This window comes from Musca autumnalis, unplaced genomic scaffold (genome assembly GCF_047663935.1).
Source record: "Musca autumnalis isolate F117 unplaced genomic scaffold, ASM4766393v1 scaffold_2, whole genome shotgun sequence".
Lineage (NCBI taxonomy): Eukaryota > Metazoa > Arthropoda > Insecta > Diptera > Muscidae > Musca > Musca autumnalis.
The window spans coordinates 35091543-35116216 of NW_027411755.1; the positions used below are offsets into that span (position 1 = coordinate 35091543).

Here is a 24674-nt window from a genome sequence, read left to right on the forward strand (position 1 = left end):
GTATTCTATAAGAAGGTCTTTTGGTATTCTATAAGAAGGCCTTTTGGTCTTCTATAAAAAGGTCTTTTGGTCTTCTAAGAGAAGACCTTTTGGTCTTCTGTGAGAAGACCTTTTGGTATTCAATGAGAAGACCTTTTGGTCTTCTATGAGAAGACTTTTGGTTTTTCTATTAGAAGTCCATTTGATATTCTAGAAGAAGACCTTCTGGTTTTTTATTATAAGGCCTTTTAGTCTTCTATAAGAAAGCTTTCGGTTTTCTTTGGTCCTCTAAGTGCAGACCTTTCGGTCTTTTATAACATATTCTATTGGAAGACCTTTTGGTCTTCTATTTAAAGGCATTTTTTAAGGCAGTTTGATGTTTGTTCCACAAATTGTTCGATAGAACCACCCTTTGTAACACAAAGTGTCTATAGAACCACCCTTTGTAACACAAAGTGTCTATAGAAGCACCCTTTGTAACACAATGGGTCTATAGAAGCACCCTTTGTAACACAATGGGTCTATAGAAGCACCCTTTGTAACACAAAGGGTCTATAGAAGCGCCCTTTGTAACACAAAGGGTCTATAGATGCACCCTTTGTGGAACAAATGGTCTTTAGAAGCACCCTTTGTAACACAAAGGGTCTATAGAAGCACCCTTTGTAACACAAAGGGTCTATAGAAGCACCCTTTGTAACACAAAGGGTCTATAGAAGCACCCTTTGTAACACAAAGGGTCTATAGAAGCACCCTTTGTAACACAAAGGGTCTATAGAAGCACCCTTTGTAACACAAAGGGTCTATAGAAGCACCCTTTGTAACTCAAAGGGTCTATAGAAGCACCCTTTGTAACACAAAGGGTCTATAGAAGCACCCTTTGTAACACAAAGGGTCTATAGAAGCACCCTTTGTAACACAAAGGGTCTATAGAAGCACCCTTTGTAACACAAAGGGTCTATAGAAGCGCCCTTTGTAACACAAAGGGTCTATAGAAGCACCCTTTGTAACACAAAGGGTCTATAGAAGCACCCTTTGTAGAACAAAGGGTCTTTAGAAGCACCCTTTGTAGAACAAAGGGTCTTTAGAAGCACCGTTTGTAACACAAAGGGTCTATAGAAGCGCCTTTGTAACACAAAGGGTCTATAGATGCACCCTTTGTAGAACAAAGGGTCTTTAGAAGCACCGTTTGTAACACAAAGGGTCTATAGAAGCACCCTTTGTAGAACAAAGGGTCTTTAGAAGCACCCTTTGTAACACAAAGGGTCTATAGAAGCGCCTTTGTAACACAAAGGGTCTATAGATGCACCCTTTGTGGAACAAATGGTCTATAGATGAACCCTTTGTGGAACAAATGGTCTATAGAAGCGCCCTTTGCAACACAAAGGGTCTATAGAAGCGCCCTTTGTAAAACAAAGGGTCTATAGATGCACCCTTTGTAACACAAAGGGTCTATAGAAGCGCCCTTTGTAACACAAAGGGTCTATAGAAGCGCCCTTTGTAACACAAAGGGTCTATAGATGCACCCTTTGTGGAACAAAGGGTCTATAGATGCACCCTTTGTGGAACAAAGGGTCTATAGAAGCGCCATTTGCAACACAAAGGGTCTATAGAAGCGCCCTTTGTAACACAAAGGGTCTATAGAAGCGCCCTTTGTAACACAAAGGGTCTATAGAAGCGCCCTTTCTAACAGAAAGGGTCTATAGAAGCGCCCTTTGTAACACAAAGGGTCTATAGAAGCACCCTTTGTAACACAAAGGGTCTATAGAAGCACCCTTTGTAGAACAAAGGGTCTTTAGAAGCACCGTATGTAACACAAAGGGTCTTTAGAAGCACCCTTTTTAACACAAAGGGTCTTTAGAAGCACCCTTTGTAGAACAAAGGGTCTTTAGAAGCACCCTTTTTAACACAAAGGGTCTTTAGAAGCACCCTTTTTAACACAAAGGGTCTTTAGAAGCACCCTTTGTAACACAAAGGGTCTTTAGAAGCACCCTTTAAAGAACAAAGGTTCTACAGAAGCACCCTCTGTGGAACAAAGGGTCTATAGAAGCACCCTTTGTGGAACAAAGGGTCTTTAGAAGCACCGTTTGTAACACAAAGGGTCTTTAGAAGCACCCTTTTTAACACAAAGGGTCTTTAGAAGCACCCTTTGTAACACAAAGGGTCTTTAGAAGCACCCTTTGTGGAAAAAAGGGTCTATAGAAGCACCCTTTGTAGAACAAAGGGTCTATAGGAGCACCCTTTGTAGAACAAAGGGTCTATAGAAGCACCCTTTGTAACACAAAGGGTCTATAAAAGCACCCTTTGTCTCACAAAGGGTCTATAGAAGCACCCTTTGTAGAACAAAGGATCTATAGAAACACCCTTTGTAACACAAAGGGTCTATAGAAGCACCCGTTGTGGAACAAAGGATCTATAGAAGCACCCTTTGTAACACAAAGGGTCTATAAAAGCACCCTTTGTCTCACAAAGGGTCTATAGAAGCACCGTTTGTAGAACAAAGGGTCTATAGAAGCACCCTTTGTAGAACAAAGGGTCTATAGAAGCACCCTTTGTAGAACAAAGGGTCTATAGAAGCACCCTTTGTAGAACAAAGGGTCTATAGAAGCACCCTTTGTCTCACAAAGGGTCTATAGAAGCACCCGTTGTGGAACAAAGGATCTATAGAAGCACCCTTTGTAACACAAAGGGTCTATAAAAGCACCCTTTGTCTCACAAAGGGTCTATAGAAGCACCCTTTGTAGAACAAAGGGTCTATAGAAGCACCCTTTGTTGAACAAAGGGTCTATAGAAGCACCCTTTTTGGAACAAAGGGTCTATAGAAGCACCCTTTGTAGAACAAAGGGTCTATAGAAGCAACCTTTGTGGAACAAAGGGTCTATATAAGCACCCTTAGTGGAACAAAGGGTCTATAGAAGCAAGGTTTGTGGAGCAAAGGGTCTACAGAAGCACCCTTTGTGGAACAAATGTTCTATAGAAGCACTTTTTGGGGAACAAAGTGTCTATGGAAGCACCCTTTCTTCCTCAAAGGTTCTATGGTCGATAGAAGACACTATGGTCTTCTATATGAAAACCATTTGATCTTCTATAAGAAGAGCTTTTGCTATTCTAGAAGATGACTTTATGGTCTTCTATCAGAAGACCTTTGGTCTCCTATAAGAAGGCCTTTGGTCTTCTACAAGAATGATTCCCTATACAAAGTCTTTTTAATTAACTTCAACTTTGTTGTCAATTATTTTACAATTTATTGTCCATTGATTTCCAATTTATGCATATTCCCCCATGCAAAGAAAATAGGTCACATGGAAATTATGCAATGACGCCGAGGAAAAAAAAAAATACAATAAATTGTTTATAATTTTATTACAAAATGCAACATATCACCACAACAAAGCGTTTCTCGATAATTCAATTGTGTGTGTGAGTGCAGTAATAAATGCAGAATTATGAATTGGAAACAATGTAAATTTTCCCCATTGTTAAATTATCAGGAAACCCAACATAAATAATTGGGAATGGGTATAGCAGATAATAATTACAAATGTCCCAAAAACCTCGCTTTTGCTCTTTACTCTCCTCCATATTTTTTTACAATTTGCAAATTATCATTTCAACATCAGTGCATTTGAACATTTTGACAATAAAAATGCATAATAATACAATAATAATCAAAATAGTAATAACAAAATAATGTAAATAAATATTTTTGCATAATATTTATTTACATTATTTTGCTATGGGCAAAACTATTCTAGCAGAAAATCCAATTGTCAGCTTTTAATGCGTCATCATCGTATCCTGAATATGCAGCATATTCCATATCTGGCTCATAACATTTGAATAAATATTTAGAGAAACAAAAACGGCAGAATAGCCAATATTTTATATGGATATTATAGAGCGAGTTTATTGTTATTTGTTGTTGTTGCAGTTATCCTCAATTCAACTGTCATGTCTGTCATTTAAAAGGCAGAGATAATTTATGGGAAAAATTGAACAAAAAACAGGCAATATCCTTTGTATTTCGAATGAAAATTGGTTTTAATATTAGGGCTGAAAAGTCATGGTTTTAGAAAAATAGTTTTTAGTACTAAAATGAGATTTATAGAATTCCAATAAATATTCAAATAAAATACTTTTCAGTCTCTGTATTACAGGCAAAAGCTAGTTGTGGTTTGTATACGAAATTCATGTCATTTCAATGTCCTTGTATTTAAAATGGACATATGAACGCAAGTACTCGTTTGTATATTAAAATGATGCCTATATGGGCATGTATATACATATATATGTATGTATGCATATCTTGTTGTGTCAATATAATCTGTTTATTATTTGAAAAAGGCTTTTCTAGGAACTCTTCTTATGTTTTTTTTTTTTTTTTTTTTTTTTTTTTTTTTTTTTTTTAGAAAACTAAAGTAAATATTAACAATTACAATAGAAGAGTATTCGTATTACAAAGAAAAGTAAGTATTATATTAAATATTCAAATATCAGATTGTTGTTTACATATATAAATAATAATCTAAGTAAATAGAAATACATAAATGTTATATTATTTCAACAAAGAAAAAAATATGGATATAAATTTATATTGGATTAAATGCATCAATATTAAATATTAGACCGTCCGATCTACATGAGATATGGAACACATATAAAAAAGACCAGTTAAGGGGTTGACCAACCTAGTCGCACAGCCCAAAATTGTCAAAATTTTTCATGATTTTTTTACTATAAAAAAATTTCTTTTGTCAAATTTTCTTTCATCTGAAAGGGCACATCTTGAATAACATTCCGTACCCTTTTTGTTGAGAAATATTGCATATTTTTGGGACAAATATATCGGTGAACAATTTTTTTTAAAAAGTCAGTCATTTAAAAGGCAAGAATTTGATATACATAATAAGCCTTTAAAAATTTATGAAGATCGGTTTAATTCGGTTTAATCGATTTAATATAAAATATTTTGAGGCTCTATCAATGCTCATGAATTCTTTAAAAAATATTTTGCGGTTTTATTCAAGCTCGTGCATTTTTTATAAAATATTTTGAGGATACATACAAGCTCGTGGATTAAAAAAATGAGGCTGTATCAAAGCTTGTGGATTTTTTAAAAATATTTTAAGCCTCTATCAAAGCTGGTGGATTTGTTAACAAATATTTTAAGCCTCTAAAATTTGAAGGGTCTATCCATGCTCGTGGATTTAGAAACTAAACATTTTGAGGCTCGTGGATTTTTTAAAAAAATATTCTGAGGCTCTATAAAAACTCGTGTATTTTTTAAAAAAAATATTTTGAGGCTCTATAAAAACTCGTAAATTATTTACAAAATATTTTGAGGCTCTATAAAAACTCGTAAATTTTTTACAAATTATTTTGAAGATCTATCCAAGCTCGTGGATTTTAAAAAATTATTTTGAGGCTCTATCCAACCTCGTGGGTTTTTAAAAAATTAATTTCAGGCTCTATCCAAGCTCGTGGATTTTTAAAAAATTATTTTGAGGCTCTATCCAAGCTCGTGGATTTTTAAAAAATTATTTTGAGGCTCTATCCAAGCTCGTGGATTTTTAAAAAATTATTTTGAGGCTCTATCCATTTTTAAAAAATTATTTTGAGGCTCTATCCAAGCTCGTGGATTTTTAAAAAATTATTTTGAGGCTCTATCCAAGCTCGTGGATTTTTAAAAAATTATTTTGAGGCTCTATCCATTTTTAAAAAATTATTTTGAGGCTCTATCCAAGCTCGTGGATTTTTAAAAAATTATTTTGAGGCTCTATCCAAGCTCGTGGATTTTTAAAAAATTATTTTGAGGCTCTATCCAAGCTCGTGGATTTTTAAAAAATTATTTTGAGGCTCTATCCAAGCTCGTGGATTTTTAAAAAATTATTTTGAGGCTCTATCCAAGCTCGTGGATTTTTAAAAAATTATTTTGAGGCTCTATCCAAGCTCGTGGATTTTTAAAAAATTATTTTGAGGCTCTATCCAAGCTCGTGGATTTTTAAAAAATTATTTTGAGGCTCTATCCAAGCTCGTGGATTTTTAAAAAATTATTTTGAGGCTCTATCCAAGCTCGTGGATTTTTAAAAAATTATTTTGAGGCTCTATCCAAGCTCGTGGATTTTTAAAAAATTATTTTGAGGCTCTATCCAAGCTCGTGGATTTTTAAAAAATTATTTTGAGGCTCTATAAAAACTCGTGGATTTTTTAAAAATTTATTTTGAGGCTCTATAAAAACTCGTGGATTTTTTAAAAAAAAATTTTGAGGCTCTATAAAAAGTCGTAATTTTTTTACAAAATATTTTGAGGCTCTATCCAAGCTCGTGGATTTTTAAAAAATTATTTTGAGGCTCAATCCAAGCTCGTGGATTTTTAAAAAATTATTTTGAGGCTCTATCCAAGCTCATGGATTTTTAAAAAATTATTTTGAGGCTCTATCCAAGCTCGTGGATTTTTAAAAAATTATTTTGAGGCTCTATCCAAGCTCATGGATTTTTAAAAAATTATTTTGAGGCTCTATCCAAGCTCGTGGATTTTTAAAAAATTATTTTGAGGCTCTACCCAAGCTCGTGGATTTTTAAAAAATTATTTTGAGGCTCTACCCAAGCTCGTGGATTTTTAAAAAATTATTTTGAGGCTCTACCCAAGCTCGTGGATTTTTAAAAAATTATTTTGAGGCTCTACTCAAGCTCGTGGATTTTTAAAAAATTATTTTGAGGCTCTACCCAAGCTCGAGGATTTTTAAAAAATTATTTTGAGGCTCTATCCAAGCTCGTGGATTTTTAAAAAATTATTTTGAGGCTCTACCCAAGCTCGTGGATTTTTAAAAAAATATTTTGAGGCTCCACCCAAGCTCGTGGATTTTTTAAAAAATATTTTAAGCCTCTAAAATGTTGAGGCTCTATCAAAGCTTGTGGATTTTTTAAAACATATTTTAAGCCTCTAAAATTTTGAGGCTCTATCCATGCTCGTGGATTTAGAAAATATACATTTTGAGGCTCGAGGATTTATTAAAAAAAATATTTTGAGGCTCTAAAAAACTCGTGGATTTTTTAAAAAAATATTCTGAGGCTCTATAAAAACTCGTGGATTTTTTACAAAATATTTTGAGGCTCTATCAAAGCTCGTGAATTTTCTAAAAAATATTTTGAGGCTCTATCGAAGGTCTTGGATTTTTTACAAATTATTTTGACTCTATCCAGTCTCGTGAAAATATTTTGACGCTCTATCCAAGCTCAGTGATTGTTTAAAAATATTTTGGGGCTATATCCAAGCTCGTGGATTTTGATCTTTATTGTTTTTTTAAAAAAATATATTCAATCCAAGTTAGTGGATTTTTTACAAAATATTTTAAAGCCCTAATAATTTTATTACAAGATATTTTGATATTCATAATTTTATTACAAGATATTTTGAGTCCCTATTGAAGGTCGTGAATTTTTTACAAATTATTTTTAAGGCTCTATTCAACCACGTCGAATTTCAGAAGTCGTCCTGTCTATAACAGTCGACTTCTCAAGTCTTCCTGTCGATAACAGCCGACTTCCGTTTGTATTCTTATCTATGAAAGTCGACTTCAGAAGCCTTTCTGTCTACAACAGTCGACTTCAGAAGCCTTCCTGTCTACAACAGTCGACTTCAGAAGCCTTTCTGTCTACAACAGTCGACTTCAGAAGCCTTCCTGTCTACAACAGTCGACTTCAGAAGCCTTTCTGTCTACAACAGTCGACTTCAGAAGCCTTCCTGTCTACAACAGTCGACTTCAGAAGCCTTTCTGTCTACAACAGTCGACTTCAGAAGCCTTCCTGTCTACAACAGTCGACTTCAGAAGCCTTTCTGTCTACAACAGTCGACTTCAGAAGCCTTCCTGTCTACAACAGTCGACTTCAGAAGCCTTCCTGTCTACAACAGTCGACTTCAGAAGCCTTTCTGTCTACAACAGTCAACTTCAGAAGTTTTCCTGTCTACAACAGTCGACTTCAGAAGCCTTCCTGTCTACAACAGTCGACTTCAGAAGCCTTTCTGTCTACAACAGTCGACTTCAGAAGCCTTCCTGTCTACAACAGTCGCCTTCAGAAGCCTTCCTGTCTACAACAGTCGACTTTAGAAGCCTTCTTGTCTACAACAGTCAACTTCAGAAGCCTTCCTGTTCACAACAGTCTACTTTAGAAACCTTCCTGTCTATAACAGTCAACTTCAGAAGCTTTCCTGTCTATAACAGGAAAAGTCGTTTTGTCTACAACAGTCAACTTCAGAAGTTTTCCTGTCTATAACAGTCGACTTCAGAAGCCTTCCTGTCTACAACAGTCGACTTCATAAGCCTTCCTGTCTACAACAGTCAACTTCAGAAGCCTTCCTGTCTACAACAGTCGACTTCAGAAGCCTTCCTGTCTACAACAGTCGACTTCAGAAGCCTTCCTGTATGTAACAGTCGACTTCAGAAGCCTTTCTGTCTACAACAGTTGACTTCAGAAGCCTTCCTGTCTACAACAATCAACTTCAGAAGCCTTTCTGTAGCGGTACCACCCGATTCAAATCTAGTAACTCATTTTTAACGCAGTTGCAGTTGACCAATCGAACTGAAACTTTGCACACTTTTCAGTTTTGGATGACAATACATGAATATGGGCCCATTTTTTTTCCTACAGCCTCCATATAGCGGTACCACCCGATTTTAGGTATTTTGAGGATTTTATCTTCATTTTTGCCCGAATTAGCTGTCATTTGGCATTTCCAATGATACAGACATTTCCCCACCAAAAATTGTGAACATAGGTCCAGGTTTTGGTATAGCCCGCTTATAGCGGTACCACCCGATTTCAAGTATTTTAAGGATTTTATCTTCATTTTTAGGCCGAATTGGCTGTAACTTGGCAATGGGACCCCCCATTGGTATAGAAACTTCCTCACTAAAAATGATGGACATATTAACAGGTTTTGGTATAGCCCCCATATAGCGGTACCACCCGATTTCAAGTGTTTTAAGGATTTTATCTTCATTTTTAACCCGAAAAGGCTGTAATTTGGCATTTGGGGTTCCCAATGGTACTAAAACTTCCCCACTAAAAATTGTGGACATAGGTCATAGGTAACTCAATTTGACACAGTTGCAGTTAACCAATCGCACTGAAACTTTGCACACTTTTCAGATTTGGATGACAATACATGAATATGGGCCCAATTTTTCCTACAGCCCCCATATAGCGGTACCACCTGATTTCAGGTATTTTGAGGATTTTATCTTCATTTTTGCCCGAATTAGCTGTCATTTGGCATTTCCAATGATACAGACATTTCCCCACCAAAAATTGTGAACATAGGTCCAGGTTTTGGTATAGCCCGCTTATAGCGGTACCACCGGATTTCAAGTATTTTAAGGATTTTATCTTCATTTTTAGGCCGAATTGGCTGTAACTTGGCAATGGGACCCCCCATTGGTATAGAATTGCATTTCTAAATAAAACACTGAAACTTATTGTTTTTAAATTATTTTTTATTTATTAAAAGAAGAATCTGAAATTCAACATTTTAATTTAATATAAATTTCTTTCGAAATTTCAGTAAAAATGGCGGCGTATGAATGATGTCGTTACTTATACGCATTCCATAAATATTAGCAAAGGTGGGAGTCGTATGATTTACAACAATACTTATACGACTTAAGTAAACATGAACAAAAATCAGTAATGCGATACTCTAACTAATTTTTTGAGTTACCGACAAAAATCGGTAAAATTAAAACGCAAAATGAAATTATTATGAAAAGTTCAAATAAAAGTTGACAGCACTCTTGCTATCGGTAGAATTTTACGAATACTATTTATTCGTCGCTAATTTATCGAAAAACATCGTTAATTACCGAAATTTTAGGAATTTATTTTTATCGATGTGTCGGTAGCTTAATAACTGTAGTAGATAAAAGTTAAAGAAACTCTTCGAGTCGTTCCAAAAGTAAATGGAATTAATGAAAATGTACCTTTCCATTTGGGAAATTACTTTAACATTCTGCTGGAAAAAGTTTCCTATTAGAAAACCTTATGGTTTTCTATATGAAGACCCTCTAATCTTCTATACAAAGACAATGGGTTCTAAAATAGGAAGACCTTTGATCATCTTTAAAAATGTATTTTCTGTAGGAAAATCTGAGGTCTCTTGAGGAAGAAAATGTTATCTCCTGTAGGAAGAAAATGTTATCTCCTGTAGGAAGACGTTATGTTCTTCTAACGGAAGAACATGTAACCGTCTACTTGAGTGTCTGCCTGCGGTGTTCTATAGGCAGAATTTGCTTGTTTGTTTTTAATAAGACCATGTGGTTTTCATAGAAAAACATTATGGTATTCTATTGGAATACTTTGGATGTCACAGTTGTGCAATCGTTCAATATAACACCCGCCTTGCACTCTAAAGATCCGATGTTCGTTTCCCATTGAGGGGTAGTTTGCCACCGTTGATAATGAGATGTTGTCTGACCACATCTCATAATCAACGGTGGCAAACTACCTCTCAATGTAACGTTGGCAACATTTACTGAGTATTTGAGCCATAAAAAATAATAAAAAATATTGGGGTGCACTCGATGATATACATAAGAAAAGTCTCCCTCGTACCTTCTGGGATATTTGTGGATCAATTATTATTATTAAAATACTACGTAGTCTTCTTTAGGAAAATCTTATTGACCTTATAGTCTTCGTAATGGAGATCTCCTCATCTTTTATCGGTCGAACTTATATGAAAACCTTCTAGGATCTTGTTGCCTTCTATAACAAGACTGTGTGGTCGTCTATTCGAAGATCTTCTAGAAGAGGGTATTTTGATCTTTTATAGGAAGACCTTTTGATAACATAATCTCATTGTAGTCTTCTATAGAAAGACTTTGTGGTCTTCTTTGGAAAGACCTCAAAGGCCTCGAAAAAACCTTGTGGTCTTAAATTAGAAAATCTTGTGGTATTCTATAAGAAGACTTTGTGGTCTTCTAGGAGAAGCCCTTGTGGTCTTCCATAAGGAGACTTTGTGGTCTTCTATGAGAAGCCCTTGTGGTCTTCCATAAGGAGACTTTGTGGTCTTCTATGAGAAGCCCTTGTGGTCTTCCATAAGAATACTTTGTGGTCTTCTATGAGAAGCCCTTGTGGTCTTCCATAAGAAGACTTTGTGGTCTTCTATGAGAAGCCCTTGGGGTCTTCCATAAGAAGTCTTTGTGGTCTTCTATGAGAAGCCCTTTGGTATTCTATGAGAAGACTTTGTGGTCTTCTATGATAGGACCTTGTGGTCATCTATAAGAAGATCTTCTATAGGAAGATCCTGTTGTCAGCTATAGGAATAACTTGGTTCTTTTATATGAAGACCTTGTGCTCTTCCTTTAGGAGATCTGGAGGTCGTCACCTTGTTTCTTTTATATGACGACCTTGTGCTCTCCCATTAGAAGACCTAATGTTCTTCTTCTTCGCGCCAACGAGGATATATAATCTTTGAGACAATCAAAATTTTGCCTTCTAGAAATAATTGTTTTTTTTTTTACCGATTATTTTTAAACGAAATCCATTTCCGACAGTTTAGAACTAATTTAGCCCTGTCCGACCGTCTGACTGTCGGGCTGGTATGCACAAATACTCTCGAACGGTTAAACCCATTTGGACCATATCGATGAACACTTTTGGATACCTTCCCCACAAAATTTAAACATTTTTGTTAAAATGTAACGCACAATAACTCTCGAAGGAAATCATTTTTGCATATAGTTATATTTTTTCAAGACACAGAACAGGTTCGAATATAGGTTATATCGGTTCACCCGAAGGTACCCGAAGGAACATAGCATAACATTTTCAAAAATATTCGCAAAACTGCATTTGAAGGACATTGGTCGGGTCGTTCTGAATTTTTTTGTAGCGTGGCCAATAATACGATGGTATTTTTTTCGGGGGCCTTTCTAAATTTTCTGAGGTAATGGCGCAAAAAATTTAAAAAACTCCTGCCGCAATAACGGAGGAGCACGATTGATTACGATTACGAACTGAGTATCCGATTTGGCCGAAACTTTGCATCTCGTTTCATTTTTCAAGAAATGGAGCAGTTTCGAATATGGACTATATTGGTCCACGCCTTCGGGTATCTAAAACAAAAATTTTCAAAAATTTTTAGCTATAGTGCATTTGAAGGACATGTCACGGATCGTTCCGAAATTTTTTGGAGCAGGTTGTCCTCGCGGCCCATATTACTACGGTATAATTTTCTTTTGGTCCATACTTCCTGACATAATGTCCCAAAAGCTCTTAACAATCCAACCGGCATCAATGAAAATGATTGATGATCACGATATCTAACGAACGAGTGTCCGATTTGGCCGAAACTTAGCACAACGTAAACTTGTTTCCAAACGTAACTCAATTTACAAGAAGGTCTATATCGGAGTGGACCTTTGGATAACTACCGTGCCAAGTTCATAACTTGCCATTAAATGCAATTTAAGGACTGTTCTACGATCGGTTTGAAATGTTTATCGAAGGTAGCCATTACTATTTGGATTACAACGATATAATGTTTTTTTTTTTGTGGATAACTGAAATCAAGTTCTAAAATGGATTATATGGATCAACTACACCTTTTTCAGATGTAATTCGAATTACTTTAATTGCAATTTGAGAATTCTATTTGCAATTCGTAACATTTCATTTGTAATACTTCCGATTACAACGATATAATTACTCTCATGGTCAAGACCATACTTCCTAATGTAATGATCCAAAAGTTCTAAGAAATCCAACGATTACCAACTAAAATAGATACTTTGCACGATAACTATCGATAGGAAACTCCCAAAGATAGATATCGGTTCATTTCTTCAGGTAGCTCCTGCGCAAAAGTAAAACACTTTTTCTCGTTAATTTAGTTTAAGGCCACTTCTCGGACTGTGTTGAGGTGTTTGTAGCGGGTATATTATAATTTTTTTGCGGAGATATGGGTTCCGAATTATTCACATATTTAGGGTCAGTCCTTCATGCACATCTCACTCTCGATAATGGTCCGAATGCCCAAAAAACCCCCAACCAAGTGGTATTCTTGCGATATAGGAAGGATTTTTTTGTTGATGTAGGCTGTTGCGCAGGTCCAGAACCTGCCAAAATCTTTTTATTTCAATAAATTTACTAAATTTTCCTTAAAAAAATTGGAAAGTTTTACAAGTTTTTGTTTAAGGGGACCAACATATTTATGTACATCTCAAGAGCAGTAAAGTTCAAAACAGTTGTTGAATTCTAAACAACTGATCCATACCATATCCAGGGATCATTAGCTTGAATTATAAATCGATATCGATAACAACAAATTGAGGTGTTAATTATTTCCCGCTTTAGCTTTGCACGACTTAGAATTTGTTGATAATAACTTCAAGATCGAAGTTGTTTCCATATACCGTTCCATATTTCAAAGGATTTTTAATTATAGTGGTGAAGTCGAAACAGTTGATCAATATTAGGGTTCGGTAAGTTGATAATCCAATATCGATAATAACATAATTTTTCTTCATCCTACTTTAACAATTATTTTTGGTGTAAATTGGACTATCTTTAAATGAATACACCTAAAAGTATGCAATAAAACTATACCAAAACTACATAAGGCAATTTCCACTTGCAACTTTAATTCACAAATTATTCGTTTTAAAAATAATTATATTTTCTTTGCTTATTTCATATCATCTTTGGATGGAAATGCTTAAAAGTGTGCCCAACACTCCTAAAAGTATGCACACAACTTTAATAAGAATATTTTACGCATGCAATGAAAGGGTCTCAGTTATAGTAACAGTCGCTCGAAAATTGGTAGATATTGTTCATTTATCACAATCTGGACCAACTTTGAATGAAATCACCTAAAAGTATGCAATAGAAATACCTCAAAACTAATAAGAGAACCTCCCAATATTACAAAAAAAAAAACAAATGTTTTTTTATTTTTATTTATAGTGATGAATTCGGAACAGCTGATCAATATTAGGGTTCAGTATCATTATAAACCAGTTATTATATTTTGGACTATATTTGAATGAAATCACCTAAAAGTATGCAATAGAAATACCTGAAAACTAATAAGAAAACTTTACAAATATTATAAATTCAAGATCGAATTTGTTTCAATATACACTTCCGTATTTCAAATGTTTTTTTTATTTATAGTGGTGAATTCGGATCAGCTGATCAATATTAGCGTTCAGTATCATGATAAACCAATATCGATAACAACATTATTTTTTTTTTGGAAATGTTATTCTTCATCTTCATTATTCCTTTAATTTGTTGCTAATTAATCCACCTTGGAATTTGTCTAAAAATCTACATTTGTGTGTTTTAAATTTTTTTTTATTATTTTTGGTGCAATTTCATTTTTATACAAAAAGTTCAAAAGGTGCTTTACAATTTTCTGTGAATAAAATCTGAATATAAACAGGGTTGGTACTTACTTATGAATTTAACTTTCTTCGATAACCTTGGTTGTTTTGAGCGTATTTTGTTAGCTTTTTTAATTGGTGCTTGTCTCCTTGATACTGTTGTGTGTGTTAGGAGATACACATTTGTGAATGTGCATGTTTTTTTTTATTTGTTAATTAATATTTTTTCAAGTAAAGAGAAACACCAAAAAATTTTTTTCGTATGAAAAACGAAAATACAAATATTAAGGAGAAGAAGAAAAAGAGAAGAGATATAAATTTGTTAGTTAATACATTGAGAAAAAATATTTTTTTTTATATACAAAATTTACAACATTTTATGAAAAAAAAAAACTTTAAATAGAAAATTTAAAGTATTTCACGGAGTGAAGCAAAAACCATTATTTGAGAAAAAATAGGCATAAATATTGAGAAGAAATTAAATTAAATTAATTAATTATAAAATAAATTCACATAACTATAACTAATGTCTGTATATTTTCTTCCTTGTAAACCCCCCAAAAGTGTTTCAATTTTGTCCTTAAATCTTCATTCCTCTGTATAACACTTTCAGTTTCAAAACACATATCACAATTCCAACTCTCCATTCAAATGCAAGCAAAATAACCTATTCGTAATGGTTTTTTCTTTCCTTCTATTCATCTTGTCTTGTTTTCATAAACATATTGTTTTCATCATCTCCATCTTCTGCCTCACATGGCAATGTTTTGTTTGCTTAATAAACGCCTAAAGGTAGGCTACAAATTAAACCTTGAGTTGGTAGTAACAACTTTGTTACTTCTGCGAATAAAGAGGTTTTTCATTTCAGTGATTCGTAAAAGATTACATTTGCATTTGAGGCAGATGATGTTGAGGCAGATGATGTTGTTGCTGTTGATTTTCACAACAACAAAAAAGAGGTAAGGGAAAACAAAAAAGAAAGAAAAACACAAAAAATGAAAACAACAAAACCTTTAACAAAATGTTTACATTTTCTTGCAACAGCTGAGGTGGCCAACAGAATTCATTTTAAGACAAAACATTTAACAGGAAAAAAAAAAACATGGAAAGGCAAACCACAGCTGTTGTTGTCGCTGTGGTTGGTTGCTTGTCTTGGCTTGCTATGAAAATTTACATATTTAACCATAATGCCAAACACAACACATAACGCGTTTCAGTTTTTAAACGAAAAAGAATTACAAGAAAAATACAAAAATAACTACAAAAATATCATCATCGTCATCTTCATCGCCAGTGAAACATATTATGGACCATTTTATTTTTCCATTTTCTTGGAAAATTTTCTTTCTCATTTCCATTAATACATGTCAAATGACTTTGGCTCAAGTCATTATTTTGCATCATCATTATTTTGCATATTTTCTTCTTCGTGGAATATTAATATTATATTCGGAATATGAAACATGAACGAAATATTGCAAACAAAACTTTTCTCATTTTAAGCGAAAGGACAGTAACAGAATAATTTTGTCAAGGAGAAAACATTTTTGGAATATTAAATTAAAGGAATGAAGTGAAAGGCAACTAATGGTTTTGCTAGAAAATTTGTGAAAAAAAGGGGGGAAAAATAGGTTTGTTTCTATGATTTATCCCCTTTTTATGAAACACTCCTAAAAGTATGCACAGAATTTTTTGGATTATATTGAAGGCATTTAAAAAAGGAAAAGACTCAATAAAATTTGTAGATCCAAAAAAAAATCGGAAAGAAATTAGGTTTGTTTCTATGATTTATCCCCTTTTTATGAAACACTCCTAAAAGTATGCACAGAATTTTTTGGATTTTATTTAAGGCATTTGAAAAAGGAAAAGGCCCAATAAAATTTGAATTGAATTTAAGGCATGAAATTAGAGGTCTATGATTTTTCCACTTTAGTAATTGTTGGCAAAAATTTGAAAAGGATAAAATTTTTGTATTAATTTTCACTATCTTTTAATGAAAGCACCTAAAAGTATACACTGAAATTTCCGGAAAACTTAATAAAAACGAATAAATAAAAGAAAATGTGGGAATTATGTTTTTAATTTACAAATTATTTGTTTTAATAAAGATTTTACTTTCCATTGCATGTTACAGATAATTTTTTTGTTGCAATTGCCTAAAAGTATGCACATTTAGACTATTATTGAATGAAAGCACCTAAAAGTATACAGTACAATTTTCACAAAACTAAATAAAAAAACTATTCAATAATTTAAATTCAGAAATTTTGTTTTTAATTTACAAATTAGTTGTTTTAAAAAAAGAATTTAGTTTCCATTGCTGGCTTCAGATAATTTTTGCTTGGAAATGCCTAAAAGTATGCAGATAAATCATTATCGTTTTAAAATCATATTAAGTATTGTCTTAAACACTAACGTGTAAATTCTCAAATGTTCTTCTTTTCTTTTGTAATTCACAAATGATTCGTTAACAAAAAGAACTTAGTTTCTTTAGGTTTGTTCAGATCCTAATTGGATGTAAATGCCTAAAACTATGCACATTGGAGCAACAAATATGAACGAATTGTGAAGCACTGACGTGATCAGAGATGCGACCATGACGTCTTAGGATTTTTTCTCAGGGAAACGTGAACCATAGAAGTTTCCCCAACAATTTTTATCTAAATCAAAATTTGTTTTGATTTTGCTTCAAAATAACGTGGATTTATTATGATTGGACTTTCTCGGAGAAATAGTAAATTTCTTATACAAATTTTGTCCAGCGAAAATATAATTTTCTTAGGAAAATGTCGTATATTAGGGAAAGGTAGATTTTTTCCACAAAATTTGCAAAAGGATATGTGAATTTAATCGCTAGAAACTTTTCTTGAAAATGTAGATATTCTTAGACGAAATTTATGAGTAACGTAGATGTTCTTCGAAATTAAGTCAGAGATGCGTAGATTTATAGATAAAAAGTGTCATCTGAAATGTTAATCATTACAGAGAATTGTGTAGTTTCTTTAAAAAAAATTAAGCTGAAACACATACAGGGCAATCATGAATAACCATTCCGTGAGGAATTTCAAATTTTTTTACTTTCACATTATGTCCAAAAATTACATATTTTTGTTAATTCAGCTAAAATAATCTATAATTAAGTGATTCTAGTAGTTTTCAATTTTTTAAAAAATTGATTTTAAAAGAATTTCACTTTTTAAAATTATTTTACGTGCAGAAAATTCCGTGGGAAATATTCATGAATGGTTCTTTTAAAAGAATATTTTCTTTGATCATCAGAAGCGTGGTTCCTTTAAAAGAATATGTTCTTTGATATTCTGAAGAGTGGTTCCTTTAAAGGAATATTTTCTTAGACTATCAGAAGCGGGGTTTCTTTAAAAGAATATTTTCTTTGATATTCTGAAACGTGCTTCCTTTAAAAGAATATTTTCGTTGATCATCAGAAGCATGGTTCCTTGAAAAGAATATTTTCGTTGATCATCACAAACGTGGTTCCTTTAAAAGAATATTTTCGTTGATCATCACAAACGTGGTTCCTTTAAAAGAATATTTTTTTGAACCGTCAGAAGCGTTGTTCCTTTAAAATATATTTTCTTTGATCATCAGAAGCGTGGTTCCTTTAAAAGAATATTTTTTCGACAATCAGTAGGGTGGTTCCTTTAAAAGAATATTGACTTTGATCATCAAAAGCGTTGCTCCTTTAAAACAATATTGTCTTTGATAATCAGAAGCGTGGTTCCTTAAAAAGAATATTTACTTTGATAGTCAGAAGCGTGGTTCCTTAAAAAGAATATATTCTTTGATATTCAGGAGGGTGGTTTCTTTATAATATTTTCTTTGATCATCAGAAGCGTGGTGCCTTTAAAAGAATATTTTCTTTGATCATAAGAAGCGTGGTTCCTTTAAAAGAATATGTTCTTTGATATTCACAAGAGTGGTTTCTTTAAAAGAATATTTTCTTTGAACATCAAAAGCGTGGTTCCTTTTAAAGAATACTTGATTTGATCATTAGAAGCGTGGTATCTTTAAAAGAATATTTTCTTTCATCATCAGAAGCGTGGTTCTATTAAAATTAAGACGTTCAAATAATATTCTACATAACCCGTGCAAAGATACATATATGGGTATGTGATGAAAACCGAATCGATTCGATTTGCAGAATCGAAATGGTATATAATCGGAGTGCCGTTGATGATACATATAGTTTTGCTTCGCAAACGGCCCTTATTTGAATAATATTTTTAAAATCCATTTTCAATTTCATTAAAATATTCACCAAAATTAGAGATATACGATTTCGATTTATGTCAAAACGAGTCGAATCGTTTTCCATCACATACCTGATAGTGATTATTTCAAATTCTATACAGCTGGATTCCGGTTACACATTACATATTTTTCTGGCCATTGGAAACGTGGTTCCTTTTTAAGAATATTTTTTTTTTTTTGACTATTAGAAAAGTCGGTATTTTCAGTATAAAATGAGACATTTCAATTGCTACTATACATCGGTAGATGGCGCTGGTGGTCTAACATAATGTGATGTTACAATATGGTGACATGAATTATGTTATATTTAACATAGTTCACATTGGTGTACGCTTTTGTTTCTGTTAATTGTCTGTTATACATAAACGCCCTCTATGCTTGAATATGAAAATTTAAAAAATTTTGCATGATGTCCAATCTTTACCATTGTATGTCTTTGGTCAAAGATATATAATAACAAGATGGGACATTTTCATTGCTACTACACATCGGCAGATGGCGCTGGGAATCTAACATAATGTTAATTTACAATATGGTGACATGAATTTATGTTATACTTGTTTTTGTCGCCGTCGTGTTCTGCTAGTTGCCTGTTATACACAAACACCATCTATGGTTTAATAGTAAAATTGAACTGCATTATGCACTATGTCCAATGTTTACCATTTTATGTCTTTGCTGATAGTGATAATGTCACCATTACCCGGCAGATGTCGTTACATAATAGATAATCAATATACGACATTCAGTTAGTTGGTCTATCAGGCCTAATCATGATGAAAGACTGTTTGCACACAATGCCGGACGAAATTTCCAAACTAGGTCATTGCTAAAAATTAAAAGAAAGTAATTTGAAATGCAAGGAAACATTCACCAGTTTTCGCTGGGCGTGAAAACACCACATAGGTATCGAAAACTGTGTGAATCGCCTTTCAGATATAACTAAAAAAGTCTCGAAGTTTTCCCTCTGAAAAATCGATTACTCAAGAAGTTTGAATTAAGACTGTTGGTAGTGGATAGGATGCAAAATTGAACTTTCTTAACCAAAAAATAGTTAACAAAATTATTTCAATTAATTCTTTTTCGAGTTGAGCTATTTTGACCTAAGAGGTACATTGAAAAATCCACCGAAGCCCCACACATTCAACCACTATGCTACGTTTCACGGGTGGTTAGACCGATCATCAGGCATATTGAATGGTGTTTTTAGTGGGTGGACGAAGGCTAAGCTTGGAAACTAGCATTTATATCACAAATCATTCGAAATTTGTAAATTCGAATTATTTATTTTATTTTAATGTTCATTTAATTCTAATGGTAACTCTATTTTTCAATGCTTTATTACAAATACTAAGGCAGCTTTTTTCCACCTTTATTTTATTTGTCCTTCCTATCAGAAGATTTTTGATCATCACTATTTGTCATCGGAGTCTTTCATTTTGTCAGGAGTCTTAAATTAGCTGCTGTGAAATTAGGCTCCCATATACATAGCTTCGCACTTTTTAAAACCCTTAAAACCCTATTGACAACAGCCAAAGCTCTTCTTCTTCTTCTTCAAAGAAAACAAATATTATTGTCCTCATCAAATCTTTAGGCCTTATATAAGAAGACTTTTAGGCTAAATATGAGTGGACCTTTTGGTCTTCTATTAGAAGATATATGTGCCTTCTATAAGAAGATCATTACGGCTTATATAAAAAGACGATCAACTCATGGCAATGGTTATTTGAACTCGCAATATCGACATACTTATATTCATCTCCGTATATATAGGCATTGGGGGGTTTTAAGAAGAATATCTTCTGCAAATTACATTAATCTTCCAAGGATAAGTACTTACTGACCTAAAAGTATGTTTTATTTCCTCAAATGTTATGCATCTTCTCTATACGTTTATATAACTAATTTATAAATGGTTCATGGAATAAATTTTATGCAGTAACTAAAAACCCACAATTTCAAGTTATCATTTCAGTCCTCCTCCTAAAAGTATACCCATTTGATTGTTTCTGTTCAAGTAGAAAAATGAAGTAAACATAAAATTGTACATACTTTTAGGTTGCCAACATCTTAGTCCACACCGAAGACAACCAACACTTTATGCCACATGAGGATTTTTTTAATTATGTACATGCCTTTCAAACGTTTTGCTCCTTAAAGTATGCCCCATTTCTTAAATAAGTAAAAAAATAGTCATACACCATTTTACATCCCGCGGGTGTAATTTTTAACCCAATACTTTGTCACAGCTTCTTAATTTGTCCTAATAGTTTTATGATTAGCAAATGTTGCTGTAAAAAAAATTAGATAATAAATTATATCAACATAAAACAGAAATACAAATTACAGTTAAGTGCTGTTAATTTTTTCCAAAAGAAAAGAGACACGGAGAGCGAGACAAAAAAAAAAAATAAAATGATATTTTTAATGGCTCATCTTAAAACAACTTGGGCACTTTTGCTTTAGCGCCAATGTTTGCAAAACAAAAATATTTATTAAACCATAAATTATCACTAAACTGTTGCTTGCTGCTGATGTTGGCTGCTACCAGAAATACTTGACAAGGATAGTCAACAACCACCCCCTTTGAAATGAGGAAGTAGGGAAAAGATAGAAAAAAAAGGGGAAAACATATACTCCCCCAAAAGTATACTTTACTAATGTGTTTAGTTTGGCAGCAATGTTTATCGGCTTGGAAATGATGGTAGTTGCGAGATAGAGGAAGAGAAGATGAGCAAGAGAGACAAAAGAAATTTATACCCATCCAACCAACCAAACAAATTACCAAACCATAAACATTCCAAATATTACCATTTTTCCCAGGTTTGTTTTTCTTGTTTTACCATTTACCTTAGTTTATCACTCCTTTAGTTGTCTCTTGTTAAGTGTGGCGCTGGAATGGGAGTGGTTGGAGATACACATATCCTTCCAACTAAAACGTTTTTATGCTTCAGTAACTGTCAAAACCATAAATTATCATTTTGTATACAGCTGCCACCGAACGAACACTGGCGAACACTGGCACTCTTGGCAGAAGCAAGGAGGATAAAGGGTTGAATGCATGCATTTACATCCCCCCCACCTCACTCTCCTTCTTTATTAACATTGAACAGAAGCATTATTCTGTCGACATTCTTTATATCCCCATTTTTTGAGCTGCACCGAATCTTCCCTTTCTGTCTACGGCTTGTCAGCTGGGTTTGCAGTTTTTATTGGAAACATGACAAATTTTTCTATTTAACACTAGAATTTTTGATTGGCTTTCAGTTCGTTTTTTATCGATTATTATCCTTTCCTTTTTTCCAATTTGTCTTCAAGAGTTTTTTTTTATGGCAGCATCCTCACTTTTTTTGGCACTTGAACAATCTTGATAGCGTCGGGAACATTTTTCTTGTGAAAACAAAATTAACTTTTGGATTTTCCATGGAAAATTATTTGCAAAAAATAATTGCACATAATATAGTTAAATTAGTTTATAATTGCAAACATTTGCGTTTTGTGTGTACACACACAACTCAACCAACTACTTCGACCCTCCTGAAAGTATGCATTTGATTAATGGCATTCTCGACGAGAACCACAATTATGCAGCAAGCAAACCAATCTATTTATTCATTCTCTCTCTCTCTCTCTCTGCTTGCTTGTAGTTGCAAATGCAACGTCTTCTTGTTGCATGTTCTTAGCTTATTGCTGTTTGTGATATGCCATGATTAATGCATTTATCTTTTGCCCAGAAATATGCAATGATTAGCAAAGATAACCACTACAAAATTAAATAGAATATTAAATGCTTTTAAATGAATGAATGCTTGTTATAGTGGCTTCGACTAAAGCTTGCTTATTAAAATTTTAATGAAATGTGAATGTAAAATCCTTGTCATGTGGTGAAAAATAATATTGATAAAAACGTGTGGCATACATCAGAGGGCAACAAAATTAAAAATACAATACAAATAGGAGAAAACTTTTAGGTCTTCCATAAGAAAACCTCCTACGGAGGTCTCCTATTCTATAGAAGCCTCCTGCGGAGATCTTCTATTCTACAGAAACCTCCTACGGCGGTCTTCTTTTCTATAGAAACCTTCTACGGAGGTCTTCTATTCTATAGAAACCTCCTACGGAGGTCTTCTATTCTATAGAAGCCACCTACGGAGGTCTTCTATTCTATAGAAGCCACCTACGGAGGTCTTCTATTCTTTGGAAACCTCCAACGGAGGTCTTCTATTCTATAGAAACCTCCAACGGAGGTCTTCTATTCTATAGAAACCTCCAACGGAGGTCTTCTATTCTATAGAAACCTCCAACGGAGGTCTTCTATTCTATAGAAACCTCCAACGGAGGTCTTCTATTCTATAGAAACCTCCTACGGAGGTCTTCTATTCTATAGAAATCTCCAACGGAGGTCTTCTATTCTATAGAAATCTCCAACGGAGGTCTTCTATTCTATAGAAACCTCCAACGGAGGTCTTCTATTCTATAGAAACCTCCTATGGAGGACTTCTATTCTATAGAAAACTCCTACAAAGGTCTTCCATTCTATAGCACCCTCATACGGAGGTCTTATATTCTATAGAAGCCTCCTATGGAGGTCTTCTATTCTATAGAAACCTCCTACGGAGGTCTTCTATTCTATAGAAACCTCCTACGGAGGTCTTCTATTCTATAGAAACCTCCTACGGAGGTCTTCCATTCTATAGAAACCTCCTACGGAGGTCTTCTATTCTATAGAAACCTCGTACGGAGGTCTTCTATTCTATAGAAACCTCCTGCGGAGGTCTTCTATTCTATAGAAACCTCCTACGGAGGTCTTCTATTCTATAGAAACCTCCTACGGAGGTCTTCTATTCTATAGAAACCTCCTACGGAGGTCTTCTATTCTATAGAAACCTCCTACGGAGCTCTTCTATTCTATAGAAACCTCCTACGAAGGTCTTCTATTCTATAGAAACCTCCTACGGAGGTCTTCTATTCTATAGAAACCTCCGACGGAGGCCGTCTATACTGTGGAAACCTCTTACGGAGGTCTTCTATTCTATAGAAACATCCTACGGAGGTCTTCTATTCTATAGAAACATCCTACGGAGGTCTTCTATTCTATAGAAAACTCCTACGGAGGTCTTCTATTCTATAGAAAACTCCTACGGAGGTCTTCTATTCTATAGAAAACTCCTACGGAGGTCTTCTATTCTACAGAAACCTCCAACGGAGGTCTTCTATTCTATAGAAACCTCCAACGGAGGTCTTCTATTCTATAGAAACCTCCTACGGAGGTCTTCTATTCCATAGAAACCTCCTACGGAGGTCTTATATTCTATAGAAACCTCCTACGGAGGTCTTCTATTCTATAGAAACCTCCTACGGAGGTCTTCTATTCTATAGAAACCTCCTACGGAGGTCTTCTATTCTATAGAAACCTCCTACGGAGGTCTTCTATTCTATAGAAACCTCCTACGGAGGTCTTCTATTCTATAGAAACCTCCTACGGAGGTCTTCTATTCTATAGAAACCTCCTACGGAGGTCTTCTATTCTATAGAAACCTCCTACGGAGGTCTTCTATTCTATAGAAACCTCCTACGGAGGTCTTCTATTCTATAGAAACCTCCTACGGAGGTCTTCTATTCTATAGAAACCTCCTACGGAGGTCTTCTATTCTATAGAAACCTCCTACGGAGGTCTTCTATTCTATAGAAACCTCCTACGGAGGTCTTCTATTCTATAGAAACCTCCTACGGAGGTCTTCTATTCTATAGAAACCTCCTACGGAGGTCTTCTATTCTATAGAAACCTCCTACGGAGGTCTTCTATTCTATAGAAACCTCCTACGGAGGTCTTCTATTCTATAGAAACCTCCTACGGAGGTCTTCTATTCTATAGAAACCTCCTACGGAGGTCTTCTATTCCATAGAAGCCTCCTGCGGAGGTCTTCCCTTCTATAGAAGCCTCCTACGGAGGTCTTCTATTCTATAGAAACCTCCTACGCAGGTCTTCTATTCTATAGAAACTTCCTACGGAGGTCTTCTATTCTATAGAAGCCTCCTGCGG

The 24674-nt window shown here is 34.1% G+C and overlaps 1 protein-coding gene across 11 annotated transcripts in view; it reads right to left on the reverse strand.

The window, feature by feature from the left end:
• The window catches only part of stai (stathmin), a 517066-nt gene that overhangs the window by 100084 nt on the left and 392308 nt on the right, over positions 1-24674 (reverse strand). For 9 of the 11 annotated variants that reach the window (XM_073967538.1, XM_073967529.1, XM_073967537.1 and 6 more), the window contains one exon: positions 14435-14518. The exons of the other annotated variants lie outside the window; for them this stretch is intronic. In XM_073967538.1, coding sequence (XP_073823639.1) covers positions 14435-14518 — 84 coding nt within the window. The remainder of the gene's footprint in view (positions 1-14434; positions 14519-24674) is intronic. 11 annotated transcript variants of the gene reach the window in all.